The sequence below is a fragment of the Macaca thibetana genome, chromosome 2 (genome assembly GCF_024542745.1).
Source record: "Macaca thibetana thibetana isolate TM-01 chromosome 2, ASM2454274v1, whole genome shotgun sequence".
NCBI classification, from domain to species: domain Eukaryota; kingdom Metazoa; phylum Chordata; class Mammalia; order Primates; family Cercopithecidae; genus Macaca; species Macaca thibetana.
In genome coordinates this window covers 149,600,460-149,621,618 of record NC_065579.1, presented here as the reverse complement: position 1 = coordinate 149,621,618, position 21,159 = coordinate 149,600,460, and the positions used below count along the sequence as shown (strand labels likewise).

Here is a 21,159-nt window from a genome sequence, read left to right as displayed (position 1 = left end):
GGCACTCATCAGATTCTGTGGAATAATGCAGTCCTAATCTCTCAGAGAAAGCAAAAACAACCTGGAAAGTTTTGCCTGTTAAAGGCACTTCAAATGTCACTGGCACATTTTTCGTTTGTTTCAGTAAATGCTTGTGTAGAGGTCCCTGCAGTCAAGGTGCTATACAAGGCCTGGGGGTGAGGAGGAACGTAAAGGTGTACAAGACACACTTCCTGCCCTTGGTTGCTCAGAATCCTGAGTGGCAACTCATGTTTGAAGTAGTGATTCCTTACACACACCTCCAAAATCCTTAACATTACAGAAAAAAGCAACTTTAAAAAAATTTTCAGGCCAGGAGCTCATGTCTGTAATCCCAGCACTCTGGGAGGCTGAGGTGGGTGGATCACGAGATCAAGAGATTGAGACCATCCTGGCCAACATGGTGAAACCCTGTCTCTGCTAAAAGTACAAAAATTAGCTAGGCATGGTGGCACACGCCTGTAGTCCCAGCTACTTAGGAGCCTGAGACAGGAGAATTGCTTGAACCCAGGAGGCACAAGTTGCAGTGAGCCGAGATCATGACACTGCACTCCAGCCTGGCAACAGAGTGAGACTCTGTCTCAAAAAAAAAGGCAACTTTTTAAAATGTATCAGGCCAGGTGCGGTGGCTCATGCCTATAATCCCACCAGTTTGGGAGGCCGAGGTGGGCAGATCACCTGAGGTCAGGAGTTTGGGATCAGCCTGGCCAACATGGTGAAACGACATCTCTACTAAAAATGCAAAAATTAGCTGGGCATGGTGGTGGGCACCTGTAATCCCAGCCACTCAGGAAGCTGAGGCAAGAGAATCACTTGAACCTGGGAGGCAGAGGTTGCAGTGAGCTGAGATCATGCCATTGCACTCCAGCCTGGGCGACAAGAGCAAAACTCCATCTCAAAAAATAAAATAAGGCCAGGCATGGTGGCTCACGCCTGTAATCCCAGAACTTTGGGAGGCCAAGGTGGGCGGATCACAAGGTCAGGAGTTTGAGAACAGCCTGGCCAATGTAGTGAAACCCCATCTCTACTAAAAATACAAAAAAATTAGCCAGGCATGGTGGTGAGCACCTGTAATCCCAGCTACTTGGGACGCTGAGGCAGGAGAATTGCTTGAACCTGGCAGGGGGAGGTTGCAGTGAGCCAAGATCGCACCATTGCACTCCAGCCTGGGCAACAAGAGCAAAACTCTGTCTCAAAATAAATAAGTAAATAATAAAATAAACTTTTTTTTTCAAAAGCAAACCTTAATAGCCACAAAAACTGTCAATATTAATATATCTGGAGGTAGATGGGTGGGAAGGCAGATTGGATGCTCAATTTTTATTTCATATACATCTGTTTTGTTTGAATTTGTTACAGTGGGTCTGCGTTACTTGTATAACTTTTTTAAACAAAGAAGAGGAAATCAAAACCAAAGTCTGAAAATCAGATCCAGGCTGGACGTGGTACTTCACGCCTGTAATCCCAGCACTTTGGGAGGCCAAGGAGGTGGATCTCCTGAGGTCAGGAGTCTGAGACCAGCCTGGCCAACATGGTGAAACCTCATCTCTACTAAAAATACAAAAATTAGCCAGGTGTGGTGGCAGGTGCCTGTAATCCCAGCTACCCAGAAGGCTGAGGCGGGAGAATCACTTGAACCTGGGAGACGGAGGTTGCCGTGAGCCGAGATCGTGCCATTGCACTCTAGCCTGGGCGACAAGAGTGAAACTCAGTCTCAAAAAAGAAAAAAAAAAAAGAAAGGAAGAAACGAAGAAAGAAAGAAAGATCAGATCCAAGTGCAGACATGACAAAAAGGGAAATCATAAGCCCCTACTATGTGCCAGGGAGTATCCCAGCACATCAGGCTCTCTGTCTCATTTAATCCTCTCAGTCACTCTTCAGTATAGGGATTTCCCTTCTATTGTTGCACAGGAAGACACTGACGGTCAGAGACACCCCACAGCTAATAAGCGGTGGCATGCTGTCTGAATCCCTGCTTGCTCCACGATTTGCCCTTCCCCCTGGGTTCTCTGGGTCGAGAAACATCTCCATTCCCCTAAGGTACCTTGAGCCTCAATGATTCCTGATTCCCCTACCTCTCTATTCATCTCCTTGGCCCTCCCAGCCAACTTTCCCCTTTCTACCGCCCTTCTATTCTATTTTTTAAAAGTCAAGCCTTTTTTAATAGTGGCTCCTGAAAGTCATGCAAGCCTTACCAATTCTTCCTTGGTCCTGAAGGCTTGGACCTGGCATCTGCCCCTAGCGTTGGCAGGAGAGATCTGGTGAGCCCTCCCCTCCTGTGCACCTAGCCTTTTCCAAACTTCCCGCATTAAAAGCTTGAAACCAGCTCTCAAAAACTCTAATCCTGATGCCATTCATTCCTGTTCTCTGAAAGGGCTTAATTTCTCTTCATATGTCTGCCTCATCAAAGACTTTCTTCCTTTCTGCAAGCAGCTTCTAGATTTCAACTCATTGAACCTGAAGGAAATCAAAATATTTCACCCTCGAATATAACTCCCTGATATAATGAGGGTTTTAAATTAAAAACTCTCAGAGGTCAACAAGCGCTGTAAGGACTGACCCACCAAAGAAGAACTATTGCTCCTGTTCCCCTCCCTGTTATGTCATTATCCACTACAGGAAAGAAGACCAAGAAGGAAACCACCCCTGAGCAGACCCTTCGTCAAGATAATGACTGTCTCCAAGGGTCTTTAAATTCCAAGGAAAATTATCTACAAGTTCATTTTTGTTCCCAGATCAGATTGTTCTCCCTACTAATCATTTATTGCCCCTCAACAGAATTCCTCTTCTCCCTTCTTCCGTAACTTGTTTTATCAAGATCCAAGCCCCCTTTCTTTCTGTAACCTCAAGATGAAATATAAGCTTCTATACCTCATCAGGAAGTTGGGTGTTCATGCTGAAGGCTCCTGGGTACACACATTAAATACACTTGTATGCCTTTTTTCCTATTAATCCATCTACTTCATGCCAGTGATTTTTCAGCAAAATTTTAAGCCAATTGGCCCCCACAACCCTCACCTCTCAACGTATTGATGATCTCACACACATGTGGCGCATAGAACCCTTCCTAACTCAGAACAAAGAGTACATGTCTGAAGTCTAATCAACATGACAACTACTCCCTATGGTTTAGCCTTCTCAAATTCAAGTACATTTGTGCAAGGAGGCTTTTTCCTGCGGTCAGCTCTCTGATTATCATGAGGGGGGATCCAGAACGCTACAGTAGAGAACTGGGTCCTTGGAACCTACTTAGTCCTTCTTATCTGGCCTCAGGAACTCTCAAAGACAAACCTCTGGTTTGCTGAGCCCCCAAGTCTTACTCCATAGGCCACTTCTTCTCCCCAAACCCCCCGAGATGGACTCTGGCTCTGTCACCCTGTGCCATCTCAGCTCACTGCAACCTCCACCTCCCGAGTTAAAGCGATTCTTCCTGCCTCAGCCTCCTGAGTAGCTGGGACTACAGGTGCCCACCACCATGCCTGGCTAATTTTTTTTTTTTTTTTTTTTTTTTTTGTATTTTTAGTAGAGATGGGGTTTCACCATGTTGGCCAGGGTGGTTTCAAACTCCTGACATCAAGTGATCCACCTGCCTTGGCCTCCCAAATTGCTGAGATTACAGGCTTGAGCCACCGCGTCCAGCCCATAGACCACTTTTGCTGCTGCTCTATCTTCCCCATCACAGGATAAAATGCCTGTGTCTTTGAGCTGAGCTGGAGAGGAAACTTCATTTATAAAATAGACCGTGTGCTGGGCTGGGAGAATTCGTAGCCGTAGGCCTGCTGATTCTACCTCAAAGACAACATACATGATTGGAAGAATTAAAATGTAAAAATATTCCTTACCTGTGTGTACAAAAAGGAGAGCAAGAAGAGTAAGATGAGTGACGGCTTTCATTTTTGCTGTTCTTGCTTGGTAATCCAAGGAGGAAGTGATTTCCCTCCCCGGCTACCTTTAGTTTTAACTGTCTTTCAGGTACAAAGTCCGGTCATTAATTGACGTCAAACCAGAGAAAGGCAATTATAGCCAGCATTTTGTCATATACCATAGGTCTCTTCCGAGCTTTTGAGATAGAAGAGGTGGAGCTGGCCTTACGAATCATTTTTCTGACTTGAAGCCCAAAATAACTTAGGACATTCCAAATATCCTTGTGAGGTTGGTGGCACAAGAGTTTGGTTAATCTCTTGATATCTCAAATGTCTCCAAGCTACCATGTTTTAGGAGGTCACCATTCCATTAAACATTCAATAATGAACTGTGCTCTACTCACCCGCATTTGAGTGCAGGAAACCCACTTTCCTCCAGCTGTAGTTCTGAGAATCCCTGAAGAGGACTTACATGTTTCCCAAAATTATTAGTTGCTTAACTTTAGCCACCATATGCTGGGGACCACCATTCCGGGCCTCTCTGATGGCCATATCTAGCAACTTTGTAATCACATCTCCAAGCTTCTATGACTCTACCTGGATACAGCCCCCCAGTAAAGTTTCCAAGCATAATGAACATCACATCATGGCATCTAACCTAACTTTACTGAAGTCTTGTGGGTGACTGGTGTGTTGGGGAGTGGGAAATAAAGTACGGAAAAGAGAAAACCTAGAACAGCTGATTTGATCTCTCTGCTCCTGGCTGCGCATTGGGCAGGTCCCCACCTCTCAGTTCCCTTTCTCACCCTCTCTCTAGTTCCTCAGCCCCTCACCTCTCACCATGTGTCAGGAACCAGCTTTACGACTTGGATTTGGGTCTTCTTAATCCAGTTCTCCCTCCTTAAAGTCCAGGGCCCCAACTCTACTGTGTCCAGCCCCAGCCAGAGGAATGTAAACTAATGATACCTTCTGAGTTGTGGCTAGAGTTTTGAGTTAAATTTTTTTTTTTTTCTTGAGACAGAGTCTCACTCTGTCGCCCAGGCTGAAGTGCAGTGGCACAATCTCAGCTCACTGTAACCTCTGCCTCCAGGGCTCAAGTGATCCTCCTGCCTCAGTCACCCAAGTAGTTGGGATTACAGGCATGCACCACCATGCTTGGCTGATTTTTGTATTTTCAGACGAGATGGGGTTTTGTCATGTTGTCCAGGCTGGTCTCAAACTCTTAGACTCAAGCAATCCCCCACTCAGCCTCCCAAAGTGCTGTGATTACAAGCACATGTGCCACCACGCCTGGCCTTTGGGTTTAAATTTTTAACTCTGACCTTGATGAAAACAAAACATTTTTGTATGATCGCCCATAAGTGCTTTTTGTCCTAGAGTCTCCATTCAAGAATAAGACAGGGGTTTGTTCTTACATAGCTGAGAGGTCCATTTAAACACTTTTTCCAAAACAAAGACATGTCTAAGACCCATTATGTTGTGCTATTATTCTCAGCTTGAATAACTCCTGGAATCAGTATTTAAACAAAGGCTTGTTTTTCTTTTCTTTTTAAACTAGCTTTATTGAGCTATAATTTATGTCAATAAACTGACCTATTTACAGTGTACAGTTCAACGAGTTTTGATTGATGTATATACATGTGTAGCTACCATTGCAACCAAGATACCAGGCATTCCCGACACACCCAAGACTTTCCTCTTGTCCCTTTTTAGTGCTGCATCCCCCACACTCCACCCCAACCCCAGGCAACCGTTGATCTGCTTTCTGTCTCTAGAGATTAGTCTGTATTTTCTAGCGTTTTATGTAAATGGAATCATACAGATGTAGTTTTTTGTTTTGTTTTGTTTTTTTGGGCCAGTTTCTTTCACTTAACATAATCATTTTGAGATTCATCCTTGCTGTGTGTATTCATAGTTTGTTTCTTCTTATATCTGAACACTACTCCACTGTATCGATGCACCATGGCTTGTTTATCAATTCGTCTGTCGATGGACATTTGAGTTGTTTCTAGTTTTGACTATTACAAATAAAAATATTATAAATAAGGCCAGATGTGGTGGCTCATGCCTATAATCCCAGCACTTTGGAAGCCTGAGGCAGGTGGATCACCTGAGATCAGGAGTTGGAGATCAGCCTGGCCAACGTGGCAAAACCTCATCTGTACTAAAAATACAAAAATTAGCCAGGTATGGTGGCGGGCACCTGTAACCCAGCTACTCAGGAGAGTGAGGCAGGAGAATCCCTTGAACCCTGGAAGTAGAATTTGCAGTGAGCCAAGATCACGTCACTGCACTCCAGCCTGGGCAACAGAGTGGGACTCCATCTCAAAAAAAAAAAAAAAAAAGTTATAAGTATTCATGTACACATTTTTTTATGAACACACACTTTCATTTCTTTAGGGTAAATATTTAGAATAGAATGGCTGCATCACATGGTAGGTATATAACTTTTTACTAAATGGTCAAATGGTTTTCCTAAGTTGTTATGCCATTTTCCATCAGCAATATATGAGAATTCCAGTTGTTCCCTATCTTTGTCAACACTTGGTATTGTCAGTCTTTATATTAGCTATGCTAAAGGGTATGTAGTGGCATCTCACTTTTGTTTTAATTTGCATCTCCTGATGACAAATGATGTTGAACATCTTTTTATGTGCATATTAGACACTCATGTCTCTTCTTTTGTAAAGTACCTGTTCAAATAATTTGCACATTGTAAAATTGAGTTGGTTTTCTTCTTGGTTTTTAATGGTAAAAGTTCTTCACATATGTATTGCTAATCTTTTCTCCTTTTCTGCCATTTTTATATGGCATTTTAAACTTACTATATTCACTTTATAAAAGCCTAACCAGGAATCTAGAAAAATTGAAAAAGTGGCCTGGGGTCACGTAAGTAGCAGCAGGATCTCAAATGCAGGGTCTCAAATCCTGTCTCCTAAACTGGGAGGAGCCTATCACACCCCTTCACGTCTTAGGTTCAAGATATCAAGTGAGTAGTGCCCACAGTGCTCTATCACCAATGTCTACTGATGCCACCATATTATAACAGTGTCAATATTTCCATGGTTTTCTATATTACTTATCTGCTGAGCATAGAATGAAAAGTATAACCAGGAAGGCATGGAGGACTGCCAAGCATCTGGCTCCCTGACTCTTCCCTGGCTTTATCATCTGGAAAAATATGGGCAGCAAGAAAGTCAGGCAGTCCTCAAAGTATAAATCAGCAATCACTGTTATGCCCCCTCCTAACTCAATCCACACTCGACTTCAGTACTGCAGGATGACAGAGACAATGCACAGAGCTTTCATGAGGGGAACAGCTTCTTCCTCAGGGCTGATGTTTCCTTGCATATGGAGGGAGTTTAATTCCTGAAACACTCCTGGCCTCTTGGCATGTCTTTATTCATTTTGCCCTAAATGAAGAGTAGTGACTTATTTCAGAATAAACTGGGAATACTCACCTCAGATCCTACGGTTTCCCTTTGGGGAGAGAACCTGGATTCAGGATTGTTGTGCCAAGAAGGTAATGATCCAGTAGGAGGAAGGCCTAAGCCACATTCTCAAAAATAAGCTTCTATAAAAGTAATATTTTGTGTCCATCTGTTGTACTCTTTATTTTACTTCTCACAGAACTCAAAACCTGGATAGGAAAAAGGGGTGATATTTATTAGTATGAAATGGCTAGATTCTAAGTATTTATCTATAAGTCAAGAACACAGACTCCATTTTCCCATAGAAACAATGTTATATGTTGGTAATGTTGTCACCAAGTCAGTTAAACGAAAAGCTCTTTACCCATAATTACCTGGTTGCAAAAGAACTACTGTTCAGGGTGAGCTTTTCAATGATTCTATTCACTATGCAAAGGAATGGGACATGCCCATTAATCTAAAGTAATATCCAGTTATATAGGCATAAAGTAAACTCAAGAAAGCTATATCGGAGCCTTTTAGAATTAGAATTCAATCCATCAAGAGCCCCTCTAGCCAGGTGCAGTGGCTCACATCTGTAATCTCAGCACTTTGGGAGGCCGAAGTGGGAGGGTTGCTTGAGCCCAGGAATTCGAGACCAGCCTAATTAGTATAGTGAGACCTTGTCTCTACAAAACTATTTTAAAATAATTATCTGACCATGGTGACACATGCCTATAGTACCAGACACTTGGGAGGCTGGGGCAGGAGGATCCCTTAAGCCCTGGAGGTGGAGGTTGCAGTGATCTGAGATTGCACTGCTGCACCACAGTGTGGGTGACAGAGTGAGACCCTGTCTCAAGCAAAAGAGCCCCTCTTCAGCTACTTTGATTCTGCAACACTGCAACACCATGATAAGGCTCTAGAGCATCATCAAAACATAACATTTCTATCAAGATTAAATAGTTAGACCCAAAGATTTTTTTCTGTCTATAGAACCAGATGTAAATACTTGTTAAGCTCCTATCTCCTTCTCTCTAATTCCAGCCCCTCAACAGAGGTGTGAATATAGCTTTCCTAGAGTCACTACTACCATTTATTGATATCACATTTAGATACTACATGAAGCTGATCAGCATTTTCCTCTCTAATTCAGAAGACCATTCCCAGAGAAATGACTTGTGGAAAGCAATATTCCCAACTCAAATGTCTAATTGATGACACATTGACAGAACCATTTCCACTCTTGTTTTTTATACCCTCTGAAATTAACTTTTCAGCAAATGGTTGCTTTACATGAGTAATGTTCAGGAGGGGGCTGTTCAATCGATCCCTGGTATTCGAGGCATCTCTACACATCCATCAGGTATCGAGGATGAAGCAGTGAACAAGACGATGAAGGTCGCTGCTCTCCCGGAGCTTCTGTAAGCTGATGGGTAGTGGGGGTGGGTAAAAAAGTAATTAAATACAATGATTTTAGACAGTGATCAACGCTCTGAAGAAAATAAAAACACAACAATGGGATAGTGACTTGTGGGGTATGAGATGCTACTTTAAATAGGATGGTCAGCAAAATCTTGCAGGAGCTGATATCAGAACTGAGAGCTGCTACTGAAGGGAAGCCTGCCATATATACATCAGAAAAGGGGCATTCCAGCTAGAAGAGCAGTAAGTGCAAAGGCCCTGAGGCCAGAACAAGTCTGGTGTGTTTGAAGAGCACCATGATCTAGGAGGAGATTGTGGGGAGATGTTGTCAGAGAGACAGGCTGGGGCCTGATGCTGCAGGATCTTAGAGGCTGTGGAAAGGAGGGTGGATTTTATTCTAAGCACAATGGCAGAAGCCATGGGAACATTTAAGCAGGAGAACAACAGGCCAGATCTTCCTTGGGGGCCTTATCTAAAGGAGCTGGTCTACTCACCTGACCATCCGCCTCAGTTCGTTTCCTCCATGGCCCTCATCATGATATGTAATTACTCTGTCTCTTTGCTGGCTTAGCTACCTGTTGCCTAACTTCCATGAGAGTTTCTCTTCCCTGTCCACTCCTCTGTCTCCAGCATCCAGAACAGCTGGCACATGGCAGGTGCTCAGTAAAGATTTACGGAAGAAAGGAAGGAATGAATGAAGGCCGTCCGATTTGTTCTAGGTGCAAGGAACAGGGAATGCAAAGTAAGTAAGACACAGTCCGGGGTCTTCAGACCCACAGTGCATTCAGACAATTTAACTTCCAAAAGTTGGTTGTCATGATCAAATTATTCACAAAAGAGAAAATATTATTATTAAATAAATGTGTGGGGGAAAATATTTAATTTTTTACTCATTTTAAAGACACTACAACTAAAACAAAAGTGAGATTATATTTTACCTTTCTTTTTTTTTTGAGATGGAGTCTCGCTCTGCCACCCAGGCTAGTATGCAGTGGCACAATCTCTGCTCACTGCAACCTCCACCTACTGGGTTCAAGCAATTCTCCTGCCTCAGCCTCCTGAGTAGCTGGGATTATAGGTTTGTACCACCCCACCTGACTAATGTTTGTATTTTTAGTAGAGATGGGTTTCATCAAATTGGCCAGGCTGGTCTTGAACTCCTGACCTCTAGTGATCCACCTGCTTTGGCCTCCCAAAGTGCTGGGATTACAGGTGTGAGCCACCACACTGGTGTAATATTTTACATATTTTAAAAATGTGTACAATGATATATCCAACTCTGGTGTAGGTGCAAATAATTCAATATGCTTTACAATTGCTACATAGTAATATGCTACACTTTGGCAACAGGTATTAAGAGCAATTTAAAAATGTTCTTGGCTGGGCATGATTTTGAGAGGCCAATGGGGGAGGATCGCTTGAGTCCATGAGTTTGAGACAAGTCTGGGCAATATAGTGAGACCCTATCTCTACAAAAAATTAAAAAATTAGTTGAGCATGGTGTCGCATGCCTGCGGTCCCAGCTAGTCAGGAGGCTGCGGTGGGAGGATTGCTTGAGCCAAGGAGGGTGAGGCTGCAGGGAGCTGTGATTATGCCACTGCACTCCAGCCTGGGTGACAGAGCCAGACCCTGTCTTAAAACAAAACAAAACAAAACAAAATGTTTTTACCCTGTGATCGAGAAATTTACTTCTGGAACTTTATCTTAAATAATTTCTTCAAAAAAAATTTTTTTTGAGTTTTGTAGAGACGGGGGTCTTGAATTCTGGCCTCAAGCAATCTTCCTGCCTTGGCTTCGCGAAGTGCTAGGATTACAGGCGTGAGCTACAGTGCCTGGTCAAGGAATAATTTCAAATGAAGGGAACATTATATGTACAAATAATTTACTGCAGTATTACATATATACAGTATAAAAAATTGAAAACAACCTTACCCAACAACAGAGGTTTAAATGTGGTGACCACCCTTGATGAGAGGTATGACTATCCACACACAGAACGATGCAGAAGACCACAGCATTGACGGGAAGTGCTTATTCTACTATGATAGAAGTTGAAGAGGCAGGATTCTCGTTATATCTCTAATTATGTAAAAACCATGCCTCCATAAAGATAAGCGCTGGAAGGAAACATGAACACACGAAAATGACTTGCTTTGTTGGGTGGCAGGACAGCGGTTGAGCACTCCTGTGGCAACTTCCTCTTCGTACACAAACAATGTAATGGGCTCAGAGAAAGGGTCAAGTACCAACGTAAAGATTTTCTTTTTCTTTAAGAGACATGGTCTCACTCTGTTGCCCAGGCTAGAGTGCAGTAGTGCAATCTCTCTTCACTGCAACCTCTGCCTAATCCTCCCACCTCAGCCTCCCAAGTAACTGGGACTACAGGCAGTGCACCATCATGCCTGCCTAAATTTTGTATTTTTAGTAGAGATGGGGTCTCACTATGTTGCCCAGGCTTGTCTTGAACTCCTTAGCTCAAGGGGTCTGCCCACCTTGGCCTCCCAAAGTGTTGGGATTACAGATGAGAGCCACTGCGCCCAGCCATGTGTTTAACCACTGGAGATGTGTTCCAAAACACCTTGACCTTCGAAAGGAGCAGGCATTGGCTTTTTGAGTCTTGGTTTATAAAATTTCACAATTGCTTATCTACTCACCTCACTGAATTTAGTCAGCTCTAAAAATATATTTCACATCATAAGAGATTTTGTGGGCTTCTTATTTTATTATTTTATTTTATTTATTATCTTTTGGAATGAAACTCTTGGAGTTCTATAAAGAGATTTTCCCCAGGAAGGAGTTTGATTTCTCACCTACTTCCTCCTCTACTCACCCATCAAGACTATGGGAGGTTTGACTGAGATCAGAAAGCTCTTGCAGTGGCCACAAATTGTAATTCACATCTCTTCAGAGAGGAAGCGAGTGGTTCCAGAGATTAAAACATTGTCCCCAGAGATGCTAGCACCAGGCCTGGACTTGTTGCTCTTTAAGAGGAAAATTGAAAACAATGGGTGGGAATAGGTTTGCCCCTCTTTGGGGTTTGTACCTCTCAACCTTACCCAGTCCAGTTATTCCTAAAATGAGAGATGACACAACTAGGGCATCGGTCCTCAAAAATGTGTTCACCAGACCAGCAGCACCAGCATGACCTGGAAACTTTTTAGAAATGCATATTTTCAGGCCCCCACCTAGGCCTACTGAATCAGCAATCTGTGTTTGTTTGTTTGTTTTGTTTTGGTTTGTTTTGAGATGGAGTTTCACTCTTGTTGCCCAGGTTGGAGTGCAATGGTGCGATCTCGGCTCACTGCAACCTTGGCCTCCTGGGTTCAAGCGATTCTCCTGCCTCAACCTGCTGAGTAGCTAGGATTACAGGCATGCGCCACCACACCCGGGTAATTTTTGTATTTTTAGTGTGACTCTGCTTGTGCTCTGCTCTGAGGACCACTGCCTTTGTGACACACAAGATGATTTTAAGTGTCCACGGACACAGCATTAGATAACAGTGATTCACCTGGAGGGGAAAGTTATGCCTTTTCAAATTTCAGTCATTCTGATTACACAATGAGAAAATCTCATGTATTGCTAAGATATCTTTAACTCTTCTCTAATAATTACACATTCCTTTTTGTGAGGAATAGAGATCAGGCCCCAGACACAGAGGCTTTGGCAATCAAACTCCTGGTAATCTAATAACACTTTATTTTTGTTTATGTTTCTTATGGCTATTTTCTATCTATGGCAAAGGAAACTAGTTTTTTTTTTCTTCGAAATTTGGGATGGTGATGACAATTTAATTTAATTTTATTTATTTATCTATTTTCTGGAGACAGGGTCCTGCTCTATCACCCAAGCCGGAGCACAGTGGCACAGTCACAGCTCACTGCAGCCTCAAACTGCTGGGCTCAAGAGAGCCTCCCACCTCAGCCCCTTGAGTAGCTGGAACTACAGGCATGTACCACCATGCTTGGCTAAATCATAAACAATTTTTTTTTCATAGAGACAGGGTCTCAGCATCTTGCCCAAGTTCATCTCAAACTCCTGGGCTCAAGTGATCCTCCATCTTGGCCTCCCGAAGTGCTGAGATTACAGGTGTGAATCACCACACCAAGCTGTAACGTTTATTTTAAAATTAAGTTTGGCCTGGCACAGTGGCTCACAACTATAATCCCAGAAAAGAAAAGAAAAACTAGTTACCAATAGGACATAATCTTTGGAATTCTTCCCTACCTTGAATAAAACTTACATTTTCAATGGAAATGACCTGATGTTCTTACAGAGCTGAGCTCCCAGGGTGGTGCCCTCACATGGACCAAGTATGGAGTAGTATGAATGATCGCTTTCCCCATTGCCCCAACTTGGAGAATTAAGAGTGCGCTGGATACCATTTCATAGTTGCTAGAATAACTATCAACAAAAAGGTAATTGCAAGTGTTGGTGGGTACGTGGTGAAATTGGAACTGTGATATACTGCTAGTAAGAATGTAAAATGGTTCAGCCAATCTGGAAAACAGTATGACAGTTCCTCAAAAAGTTAGACATAGAGTTATCATTTTGATGCAGTAATTCCATTCCTAAGTATATACTCAAGAGAAATGAAAATATGTCCACACAGAAAACTCATAGCAGCATTATTCATGATAGACAAAAGGTAGAAACAACCCAATGTCCATCAATTGATGAACAGATAAACAAAATGTGGTATATCTATATAATGGAATACAGGTGCTCTTCAACTTACAATAGAGTTACGTTCCAATAAACCCATTATAAGTTGAAAACATCATAAGTTGAAAGTGCATTTAATACATCTAACCTACCACACATCATTACTTAATCTAGCCTACCTTACACATGCTCAGAATAGTTACATCAGTCTATGGTTGGGTAAAACCATCTAACACAAAGTCCATTTTATAATAAGTTTTGAATATCTCATGTAATTTCTTGAATGCTGGTATTGAAAGTGAAAACAGTATGGGTACCACTGTAAAGTCAAAAGATCACAAGTCAAATGATTACAAGTCAAGACCATCTATATTATTTGACCATAAAAAGGAATGAAATACTAACGCAGGCTACAACATAGATGAACTTCAAAAATATTATGCTCAGTGAAAGGAGCCAGACAAAAAGACGACATGTTGTATGATTCCTTTTATAATAAATGTTCAGTATAAGCAAATCCACAGAGGCCAAATGCAGTCTAGCAGTTGTCTAGGGATTGGGGGACATGGGAGGTTTGGAGTATGATGACTGAGAAGTTCAGGTTTCTTGTTGGAATGATGGAAATGTTTTAAAATTGATTGTGTTAATGATTGTGGTGATGCACTGAATTTACTTTTTATTTTTATTTTTTAATTTTGAGATGCAATCTCACTTTGTTACTCAGACTGGAGTGCAGTGGCATGATGTTGGCTTACTACAACCTCCGCCTCCTGAGCTCAAGTGATTCTCCTGCCTCAGACTCCCGAGTAGCTGGGATTACAGGTTCTCACCACCACATCCTTCTAATTTTTGTGTTTTTAGTAGAGATGGGGTTTCACCATGTTGGCCAGGCTGGTCTCAAACTCCTGACCTCAAGTGATTCTCCCGCCTTGGCGTCCCAAAGTGCAGTGTGAGCCACTGTACCTGGCTGATGCACTGAATTTAAATGAGTGAATTAAATTGTTTGGTGCGTGAATGATATCTAATAAAGCTGTTACCAAAAAAAAAAAAAAAAAAAGAATTTTTTTCTTTTTATGAGTTAGGACTGATTAGATGGAAACCCCTCCAGGGCAATTTGAGAGAGGACTGTCTTAAAGGAAATTTTTACTCAGAAAAGGCCTCCCTCTGCTACACATAATCTTTTGCAATGACCACAGAAAATAGATTTTGAGATACGGAAATTTCAAAAAATTTTCTTTGCGCTTGCATTGGGGGCCAAAAAGCAGCTGTTGAGACGATAGTTTAACTTCATAAAATATGTCTGCTGCAAATTTGTGTGGGAAGGGAGATCTTGCTTCTCATTGTAACTTTTGACCACCTGGTAAGTAAGGAAAACTGTTTTACATTACTTGTGAGTCATACAACATTAGTTGTTAAAATGACTTTACCGCAGGATAAAATTTGCATGTAAGTGCTGTTTTGCCTTGTAATTGTAAGTTGAATTCATTAAGAAGCATTATTATCTGGTCAGGTGAGGCGCAGTGGCTCATGCCTGTCATTCCAGCACTTTGGGAGGCTGAGGAGGGCAGATCACTTGAGGTCAGGAGTTTGAGACCAACCTGGCCAACATGGTGAAACCCCGTCGCTACTATAAATACAAAAATAGCCAGGTGTGGTGGCACACACGTAGTCCCAGTTACTCAGAAGGCTGAGGCAGGAGAATCGCTTGAATCCAGGAGGCAGAGGTTGCAGTGAGCCAAGATCGGCCCACTGCACTCCAACCCGGGCGACAGCAAGACTCCATCTCAAGGAAAAAAAAAAAAAAAAGAAAGAAAGAAAAAAAAAAGAAGCATTATCTAACCTTCAACAAAAGATTATTTCAAAAGCCATCCAGTGTTTAATAACAGTGGTTGAAAGTGGTTCTTCTCACTGAAAATTTTAATCTTAGCCCTGTGCTCAAAAACTTGCAATAAAATGTTGCCACTACTAAGCCACGAAACTGCTGTACAGTAGGGTGAGTGACAGTATTCAGCTTCTCTATCTGACAAAAATTCATGGAACCAGTGATGGTTAAATCTATTTAGAGGGTATAAGGCTCACTCTTGACACTACTGGTTCAATAACACATGATATATTCAAATATTTTCTGCAAAATACTTGCTCATGCGTGCAGTGAATAACCATATCATTTACAATTTTACAAGCTTTGCAAATATGCCCAACTACGGATGGTTCTGTTCCAACATATTTCTACCACTGTCAATTGTCATACATCTTAGAGGATCCTACTTCAGTTTATACTGAAATATTGCATCTCTGTTCTTTGAAAATATTCATTAAACAACAAAAAACCCAGCTTTATTGAGATTTAATCCACATATTATAAAATTCACCCATTTAAACTGTATAATTTCATTAAAATTATTCTTGCCTATAGTTGTTCCACAGAAGTTATATAGGCTAATTCTTTAGTCACTTCAAACTTGTCATTGACTCAAATAAACAGCAGAGTAGTATTGGTAGCAACTGTCAGCTCATCAAGATTCAAAGAAAACCACTCAAAGTCATTTGCCTTGTTTTTAAATTAACTATTGATACTGTTCCCAGTGATTTCAACTCTCCGAGCAACTATTCTTTCCAAAGCAGTCTTAAGCAAGTTTTGCATGGTCTTGAACAAGTTTCTTTCCTCTGGATACATTTCTTTGGCTGCTGCAATCAAACATAATGTAATCAACTCATCCCTAAATGGCTTTCCTTGCTTGGCTTACAAATGAAGCACTCAGAAACTTGCTTTGGTTGCAGTCTCATTTTCAATATTTAATTTTAAGAAGACATTCCGCTAGGAAAAGACATTCCATTTTACATTTTCTGTTTTTTTCTATGGCTGCTTTCCTGTGACTTGGGAATATTGTGATATGTGCTTAGTGTAGTAATATTAACATGAACTATTATTTTAGCCTACCTATACTGTCATTGCATAGTACACACAATGCTTTGCCATCTATTTTGATAATAAAATAATCCCTGTTCCACACCCCAAAATAATTCATACTGTGACTTAAATGCATGACATTTAAAGTCCCCTTTTCTCTTCTTTTCTTCTTCTGACACGATGGGTATGCATTGGTAATTTAATAAAAAGAAAAGAAAATGGGCTAGGCACTGTGGCTTATGCCTGTAATTCCAGCACTTTCAGAGGCCAAGGCGGGCAGATTGCTTGAGGCCAGGGGTTCGAGACCAGCCTGGCCAACATGGTGAAACCCTGTCTCTACAAAAAATACAAAAATTAGCTGGGTGTGGTGGCAGGCACCTGTAATCCCAGCTACTTGGGAGGCTGAGGCAGGAGAATCACTTGAACCCAGGAGGCAGAGGTTGCAGCGAGTCAAGATCGTGTCACTACACTCCAGCCTCAGTGACAGAGTGAGACTCTGTCTTAAAAAAGAAAAAAAAAGAAAGAAAGATAGAGAATGTCACAGTATGACCATATGCATGGCATTTGAAATATTGTTGAGCCATAGCTGCATCATGGGATGTGTGGTGTTCTGTTTCAGCGTGCAGTGATGAGAGCATCACATACAATCTCTGTCATGACTACTATACTCTGCTATTACAGCACAAATACAGCTACAGATTATATGCACACAAATGGGTGTGGCTGTGCTCCAATAAAATTTTGTGGACACTAAAATTTGGATTCTATATAATTTTCACATTTTACAAATTATTACTTTAAAATTTTATTTTAGTGAGTTAAAATGCAAAAATCATTCTTAGCTTGTGGATCCTACAAAAATAGGCAGCTGACTGATTCTAACTCATGGCGTTATAGGTTGCCAACCCCTGATCTAGAGAGTTATCAGCTCAATGAGGATAGGTCCTCCCTCACCAACATAAGAGCTCATCATTGCCCAGCAGTGTCCCAAAGATTGACAGGGGAAATAGGCTCTCAATTTTAACCTCCTAGAATGACCACAAGGCTTGACCTCCATTAGGATGTCAGAAACCACCATCTCTCAGAACTCTTTCCTGAGGCTAGGTTGAATATTATAAGACATCCATTGTCTCCTTTAACTCAACTCTGAGAAGTCAGTTTTATGGGCACATTTTTACTGATTAAAAAATTCAGCAATAGAGAAGTTAAGTAACAAAGGGATATGTGTCAGATCTGGGATTCCCAGGTTTCAAAGCCATGCTGTACTCACCAGGCCACACTATTACTATTTAATCTAGACACTTAATCTACACCTGCCCCTCATCTCTGCCCATGTTCTCCAACCAGGCCTTCTTCTAGAATCACCAATGACATCTGCCTGTATCCTGCCTAGTCAGTCAACACAGCTGTGCTTGCGGGCCTGCCCTCTTCCATACACTTCTGTAGCTTACGTGCTTTTATGACACACACTTTCAATGACTACGTGTATCGCAGAAAGGATAATAAACTGGACTTTTATTCCAATCCTTCTATCAACCAGCTATGTAACCCGCAAAATACTTTGCCCTCTCTGATCTTTGGTTTTCTTTTCTGTAAAGGAGGACTGGGGAGTTGAGCGATACCAACATTTCCTGAGCTCATTTCTAATTTTAGCCTTCCATGAGTCAATTGATTCCCTGTTTTATTACCCACTTATTGCAACGTCACACTATTAGTAACTTACAGAAAGCTATTACTGCTGATAGACTAGAGTAGCATAGACCCTGAACCTTGTTTCAGGTATATGACACAATTGTCTATTAATAAACATGCCACCCCTGAAATGTCAACTGGTTGGCACATTCACAAGGGTATTTAAGGATAAATTAACTGTGTTTCCTGTTGGGCGTCAAAAAAAAAAAAAAAGAATAAATTAGTCAGAGGCCAACTTGATCTTTGATCTTTAGTCAAATGCATGAACTAAAGAGGGTAGAGAATGGGGCATTATGGAATGGGGAGGGACTGAAATGAAAGCCAATTTTACAAGTACTTATTAAGCACCTACCATGTGTTAACAGCGGGGAGCAGAGGTTGATACCAAAACAAATAGATAAGTAAGACTGAGGTCTTTGTTCTTGAGGAGTCCACAGTCTAGTGGGTGATGACCAAGAAGCTAACAATAGAAATTTAAGAATAATACACATTTATGAATGAATAGCATTGATGTCAGTGAGTCTTTTGACCTATCTGCCACTGTAGAGAAGTAGGAGGAGAAAATTTGCTTTATTGTGATGCCTATTAACAAGGGGACAGAGAGAGGCTCAGTGAACATTCATGGCCTCAAAGTTCATTACCATTGAAGGTTACTCTGACTTAATTCTTTGGACACAAGCACAGTGTTGGGGGGCAAGAGAGTGAGTAGGATGTGCTCCTCTCATTACAGTGTGCTTCTCAACTTGTTTCACAGTTTAGGAGGTTGTTGGGAATATGCTAAAAAAAAAAAAAAAAAAAACACGTTATTATGTGAAATCAGCTACATAAATGGTGAAACCCAAGTCACAGTTCAGTTGATTGATTCACAGTGTGAACTACAAAATGTATTACATTTAACAAATAGGTACATTATACATGTAATTTAATACATATGATTGTATTAGTAAATGCTGTATTTAGTGAATATTGACTCATTCAATTCTCATAACTCCAACAGGTAGATTCTATTATTGTTAACATTTGAAGAAACTAAGGCACAAAGCGATGCAAAATAATGTGCCCAGGGCCACGGAGCTAGTAAGTGGGGGAGGTGCACCCAGGAAGCCTGCATGAATGGCCTGTGATTTGGCACCGTAAGTCAGAGGCACCTGCCTAGGACTTGTATTTAGAAGAGAGAAAGGGGCCGGATGCGGTGGCTCACGCCTGTAATCCCAGCACTTCAAGAGGATGAGGCAGGCAGATCACCTGAGGTCAGGAGTTTGAGACCAGCCTGGCCAACATAGTGAAACCCCGTCTCTACTAAAAATACAAAAATTATCTGAGCATGGTGGTTCATGCCTATAATCCCAGCTACTCAGGTGGCTGAGGCAGGAGAATCACTTGAACTTGGGAGGCAGAGGTTGCAGTGAGCCAAGATCATGCCACTGCACTCCAGCCTGGGTGACAGTGAGCCTCTGTCTCAAAAAAAAAAAAAAAAAAAAAAAAAAAAGAAGAAGAAGAGAGAAAGGAAGCGGACCCAAAGAGTCCTTTTTTTTTTTTTTTGCCAGGGTCAGTGGTGGGTGCTGTGTGGTCCATGCCCTTTGGTGGTGGCAGTGGGGCTGTCTTCACTAGAGCCCTCCTGCGGAGTGACTTGACCCCTGTTCCTGTCTGCAGATCTTCCAAGACCCTCTGGAAATTCTGTGAGTCATCTGATATCCTTTAAATCAAACAGATTGGATGCTTACGTCTGCAACGAAGAACCCAACTAATACAGGGGGGTATGATAGTTAGAATTTAAAGCTCTTATTTGCCTCCTCAAGAAAGCCATAATAATAGCCCTCAGCATCTACTGAATGCCTACAATATGCCAGGAACTGTGCTAGGATATATATAGATATACACCAAAAATAAGCAGAAGAACATCGTATTCTTCTTTCCATACCTCCTGTTGTGTTGCCTATATTATTTTTACTCTATCAGGGTTTTATAACATATTCTATTTCCAAATCTTAATGCATTCAGTTTTTAGCATTAATTCTATATCTAAACACATCCAATACTTATCCCTCATAGCTTTTTCATTCCCAAATTTTGCGTTTTGATTCCTCTCTTAGTTGGCAGATGTCCCCATGGAGTGCTTTTCCTTGCATGCCAGGTTCCCTCAAATCATTTCTATTGGACGAAATCTGCCTATTGCTTTCATGATTAAATTAATAACCTTATAGATGTTGACTCATTGTCTTCTGGCTTTGCATGCTGCTGTGAAGAAGTCTGATTCTGCCCTTTCAAAGGGCAGAGTTTTTGAGACAGAGTTTTGCTGTTGTTGCCCAGGCTGGAATGCAGTAGCATGATTTTGGCTCACTGCAACCTCCGTCTCCCAGATTCAAGTGATTCTCCTGCCTCAGCCTAACGAGTAGCTGCAATTACAGGCGCCTGCCACTATACCTGGCTAACTTTTTGTATTTTTGCAGAGACAGGGTTTCACCATGTTGGCCAGGCTGGTATCGAACTCCTGAACTCAGGTGATCCACCTGCCTCAGCCTCCCAAAGTGCTGGGATTACAGGTGTGAGCTACCGTGCCCGGCCAGGACTTCCTTTTAATGCCTGGTTTTAAACTGTCCTGGTTTTAAAAGTAGCCAACAAAAGCAACAACTAAGATCTGAGAATTCCATGGCCTTGCCAAGGTCCTATCCTAGTAAATAGCTCATTTGAGCCCAGGATTTGCATCTAGATCTGTCGGTGAAGCCTGCTTTCTTCTATTCCACCATATGAGGATGTTTCTGTCCTGCTGGGGAAAATACAACCAGGGATATTAGGAAGCTTTGGATAAAGTCATTCAGCCTCACTGGGCCTGAAAATCCTCTTTTGTAACATGGCAGACCTGGACCACATTAGTGGCTCATAGATTTAAAGGCTTAGAAAAATTAGTGACATGTCAAAAAAAAAAAAAAAAAAAAACTGATTGTGGAGGGGACTGACATGGAGCTGCTGACTAAGTGTAGGTACAGAAAACTACCATCTTCTATCACCATTATAAGGAACATTTTTATTACCAAAAAAGTAGAAAGGATATTATCTCATATCAATGAGGTAGCATTTAAATTGAGTAAATATTGCTTTTAGAAAATCTCCCTACTTATTTTATGCATTTGACCTCTGCCCAGTGATAACGTCTTCCTGAATCAGCATCTGTCTCTCT

At 41.7% G+C, this 21,159-nt stretch overlaps 1 protein-coding gene and 1 long non-coding RNA gene across 2 annotated transcripts in view; one reads left to right on the top strand and one right to left on the bottom strand.

Annotated features, from left to right (window-relative positions):
• The window catches only part of MUC13 (mucin 13, cell surface associated), a 31,317-nt gene extending 26,315 nt beyond the window's left edge, over positions 1 to 5,002 (bottom strand). The window contains exon 1 of the mRNA XM_050781813.1: positions 3,861 to 5,002. Within this exon, the coding sequence (XP_050637770.1) occupies positions 3,861 to 3,912 (52 nt within the window). The 5' untranslated portion in view covers positions 3,913 to 5,002. The remainder of the gene's footprint in view (positions 1 to 3,860) is intronic.
• Positions 1 to 21,159, top strand: part of LOC126949190 (uncharacterized) — an 80,797-nt gene that overhangs the window by 40,681 nt on the left and 18,957 nt on the right. The gene's annotated exons all lie outside the window — the stretch shown is intronic.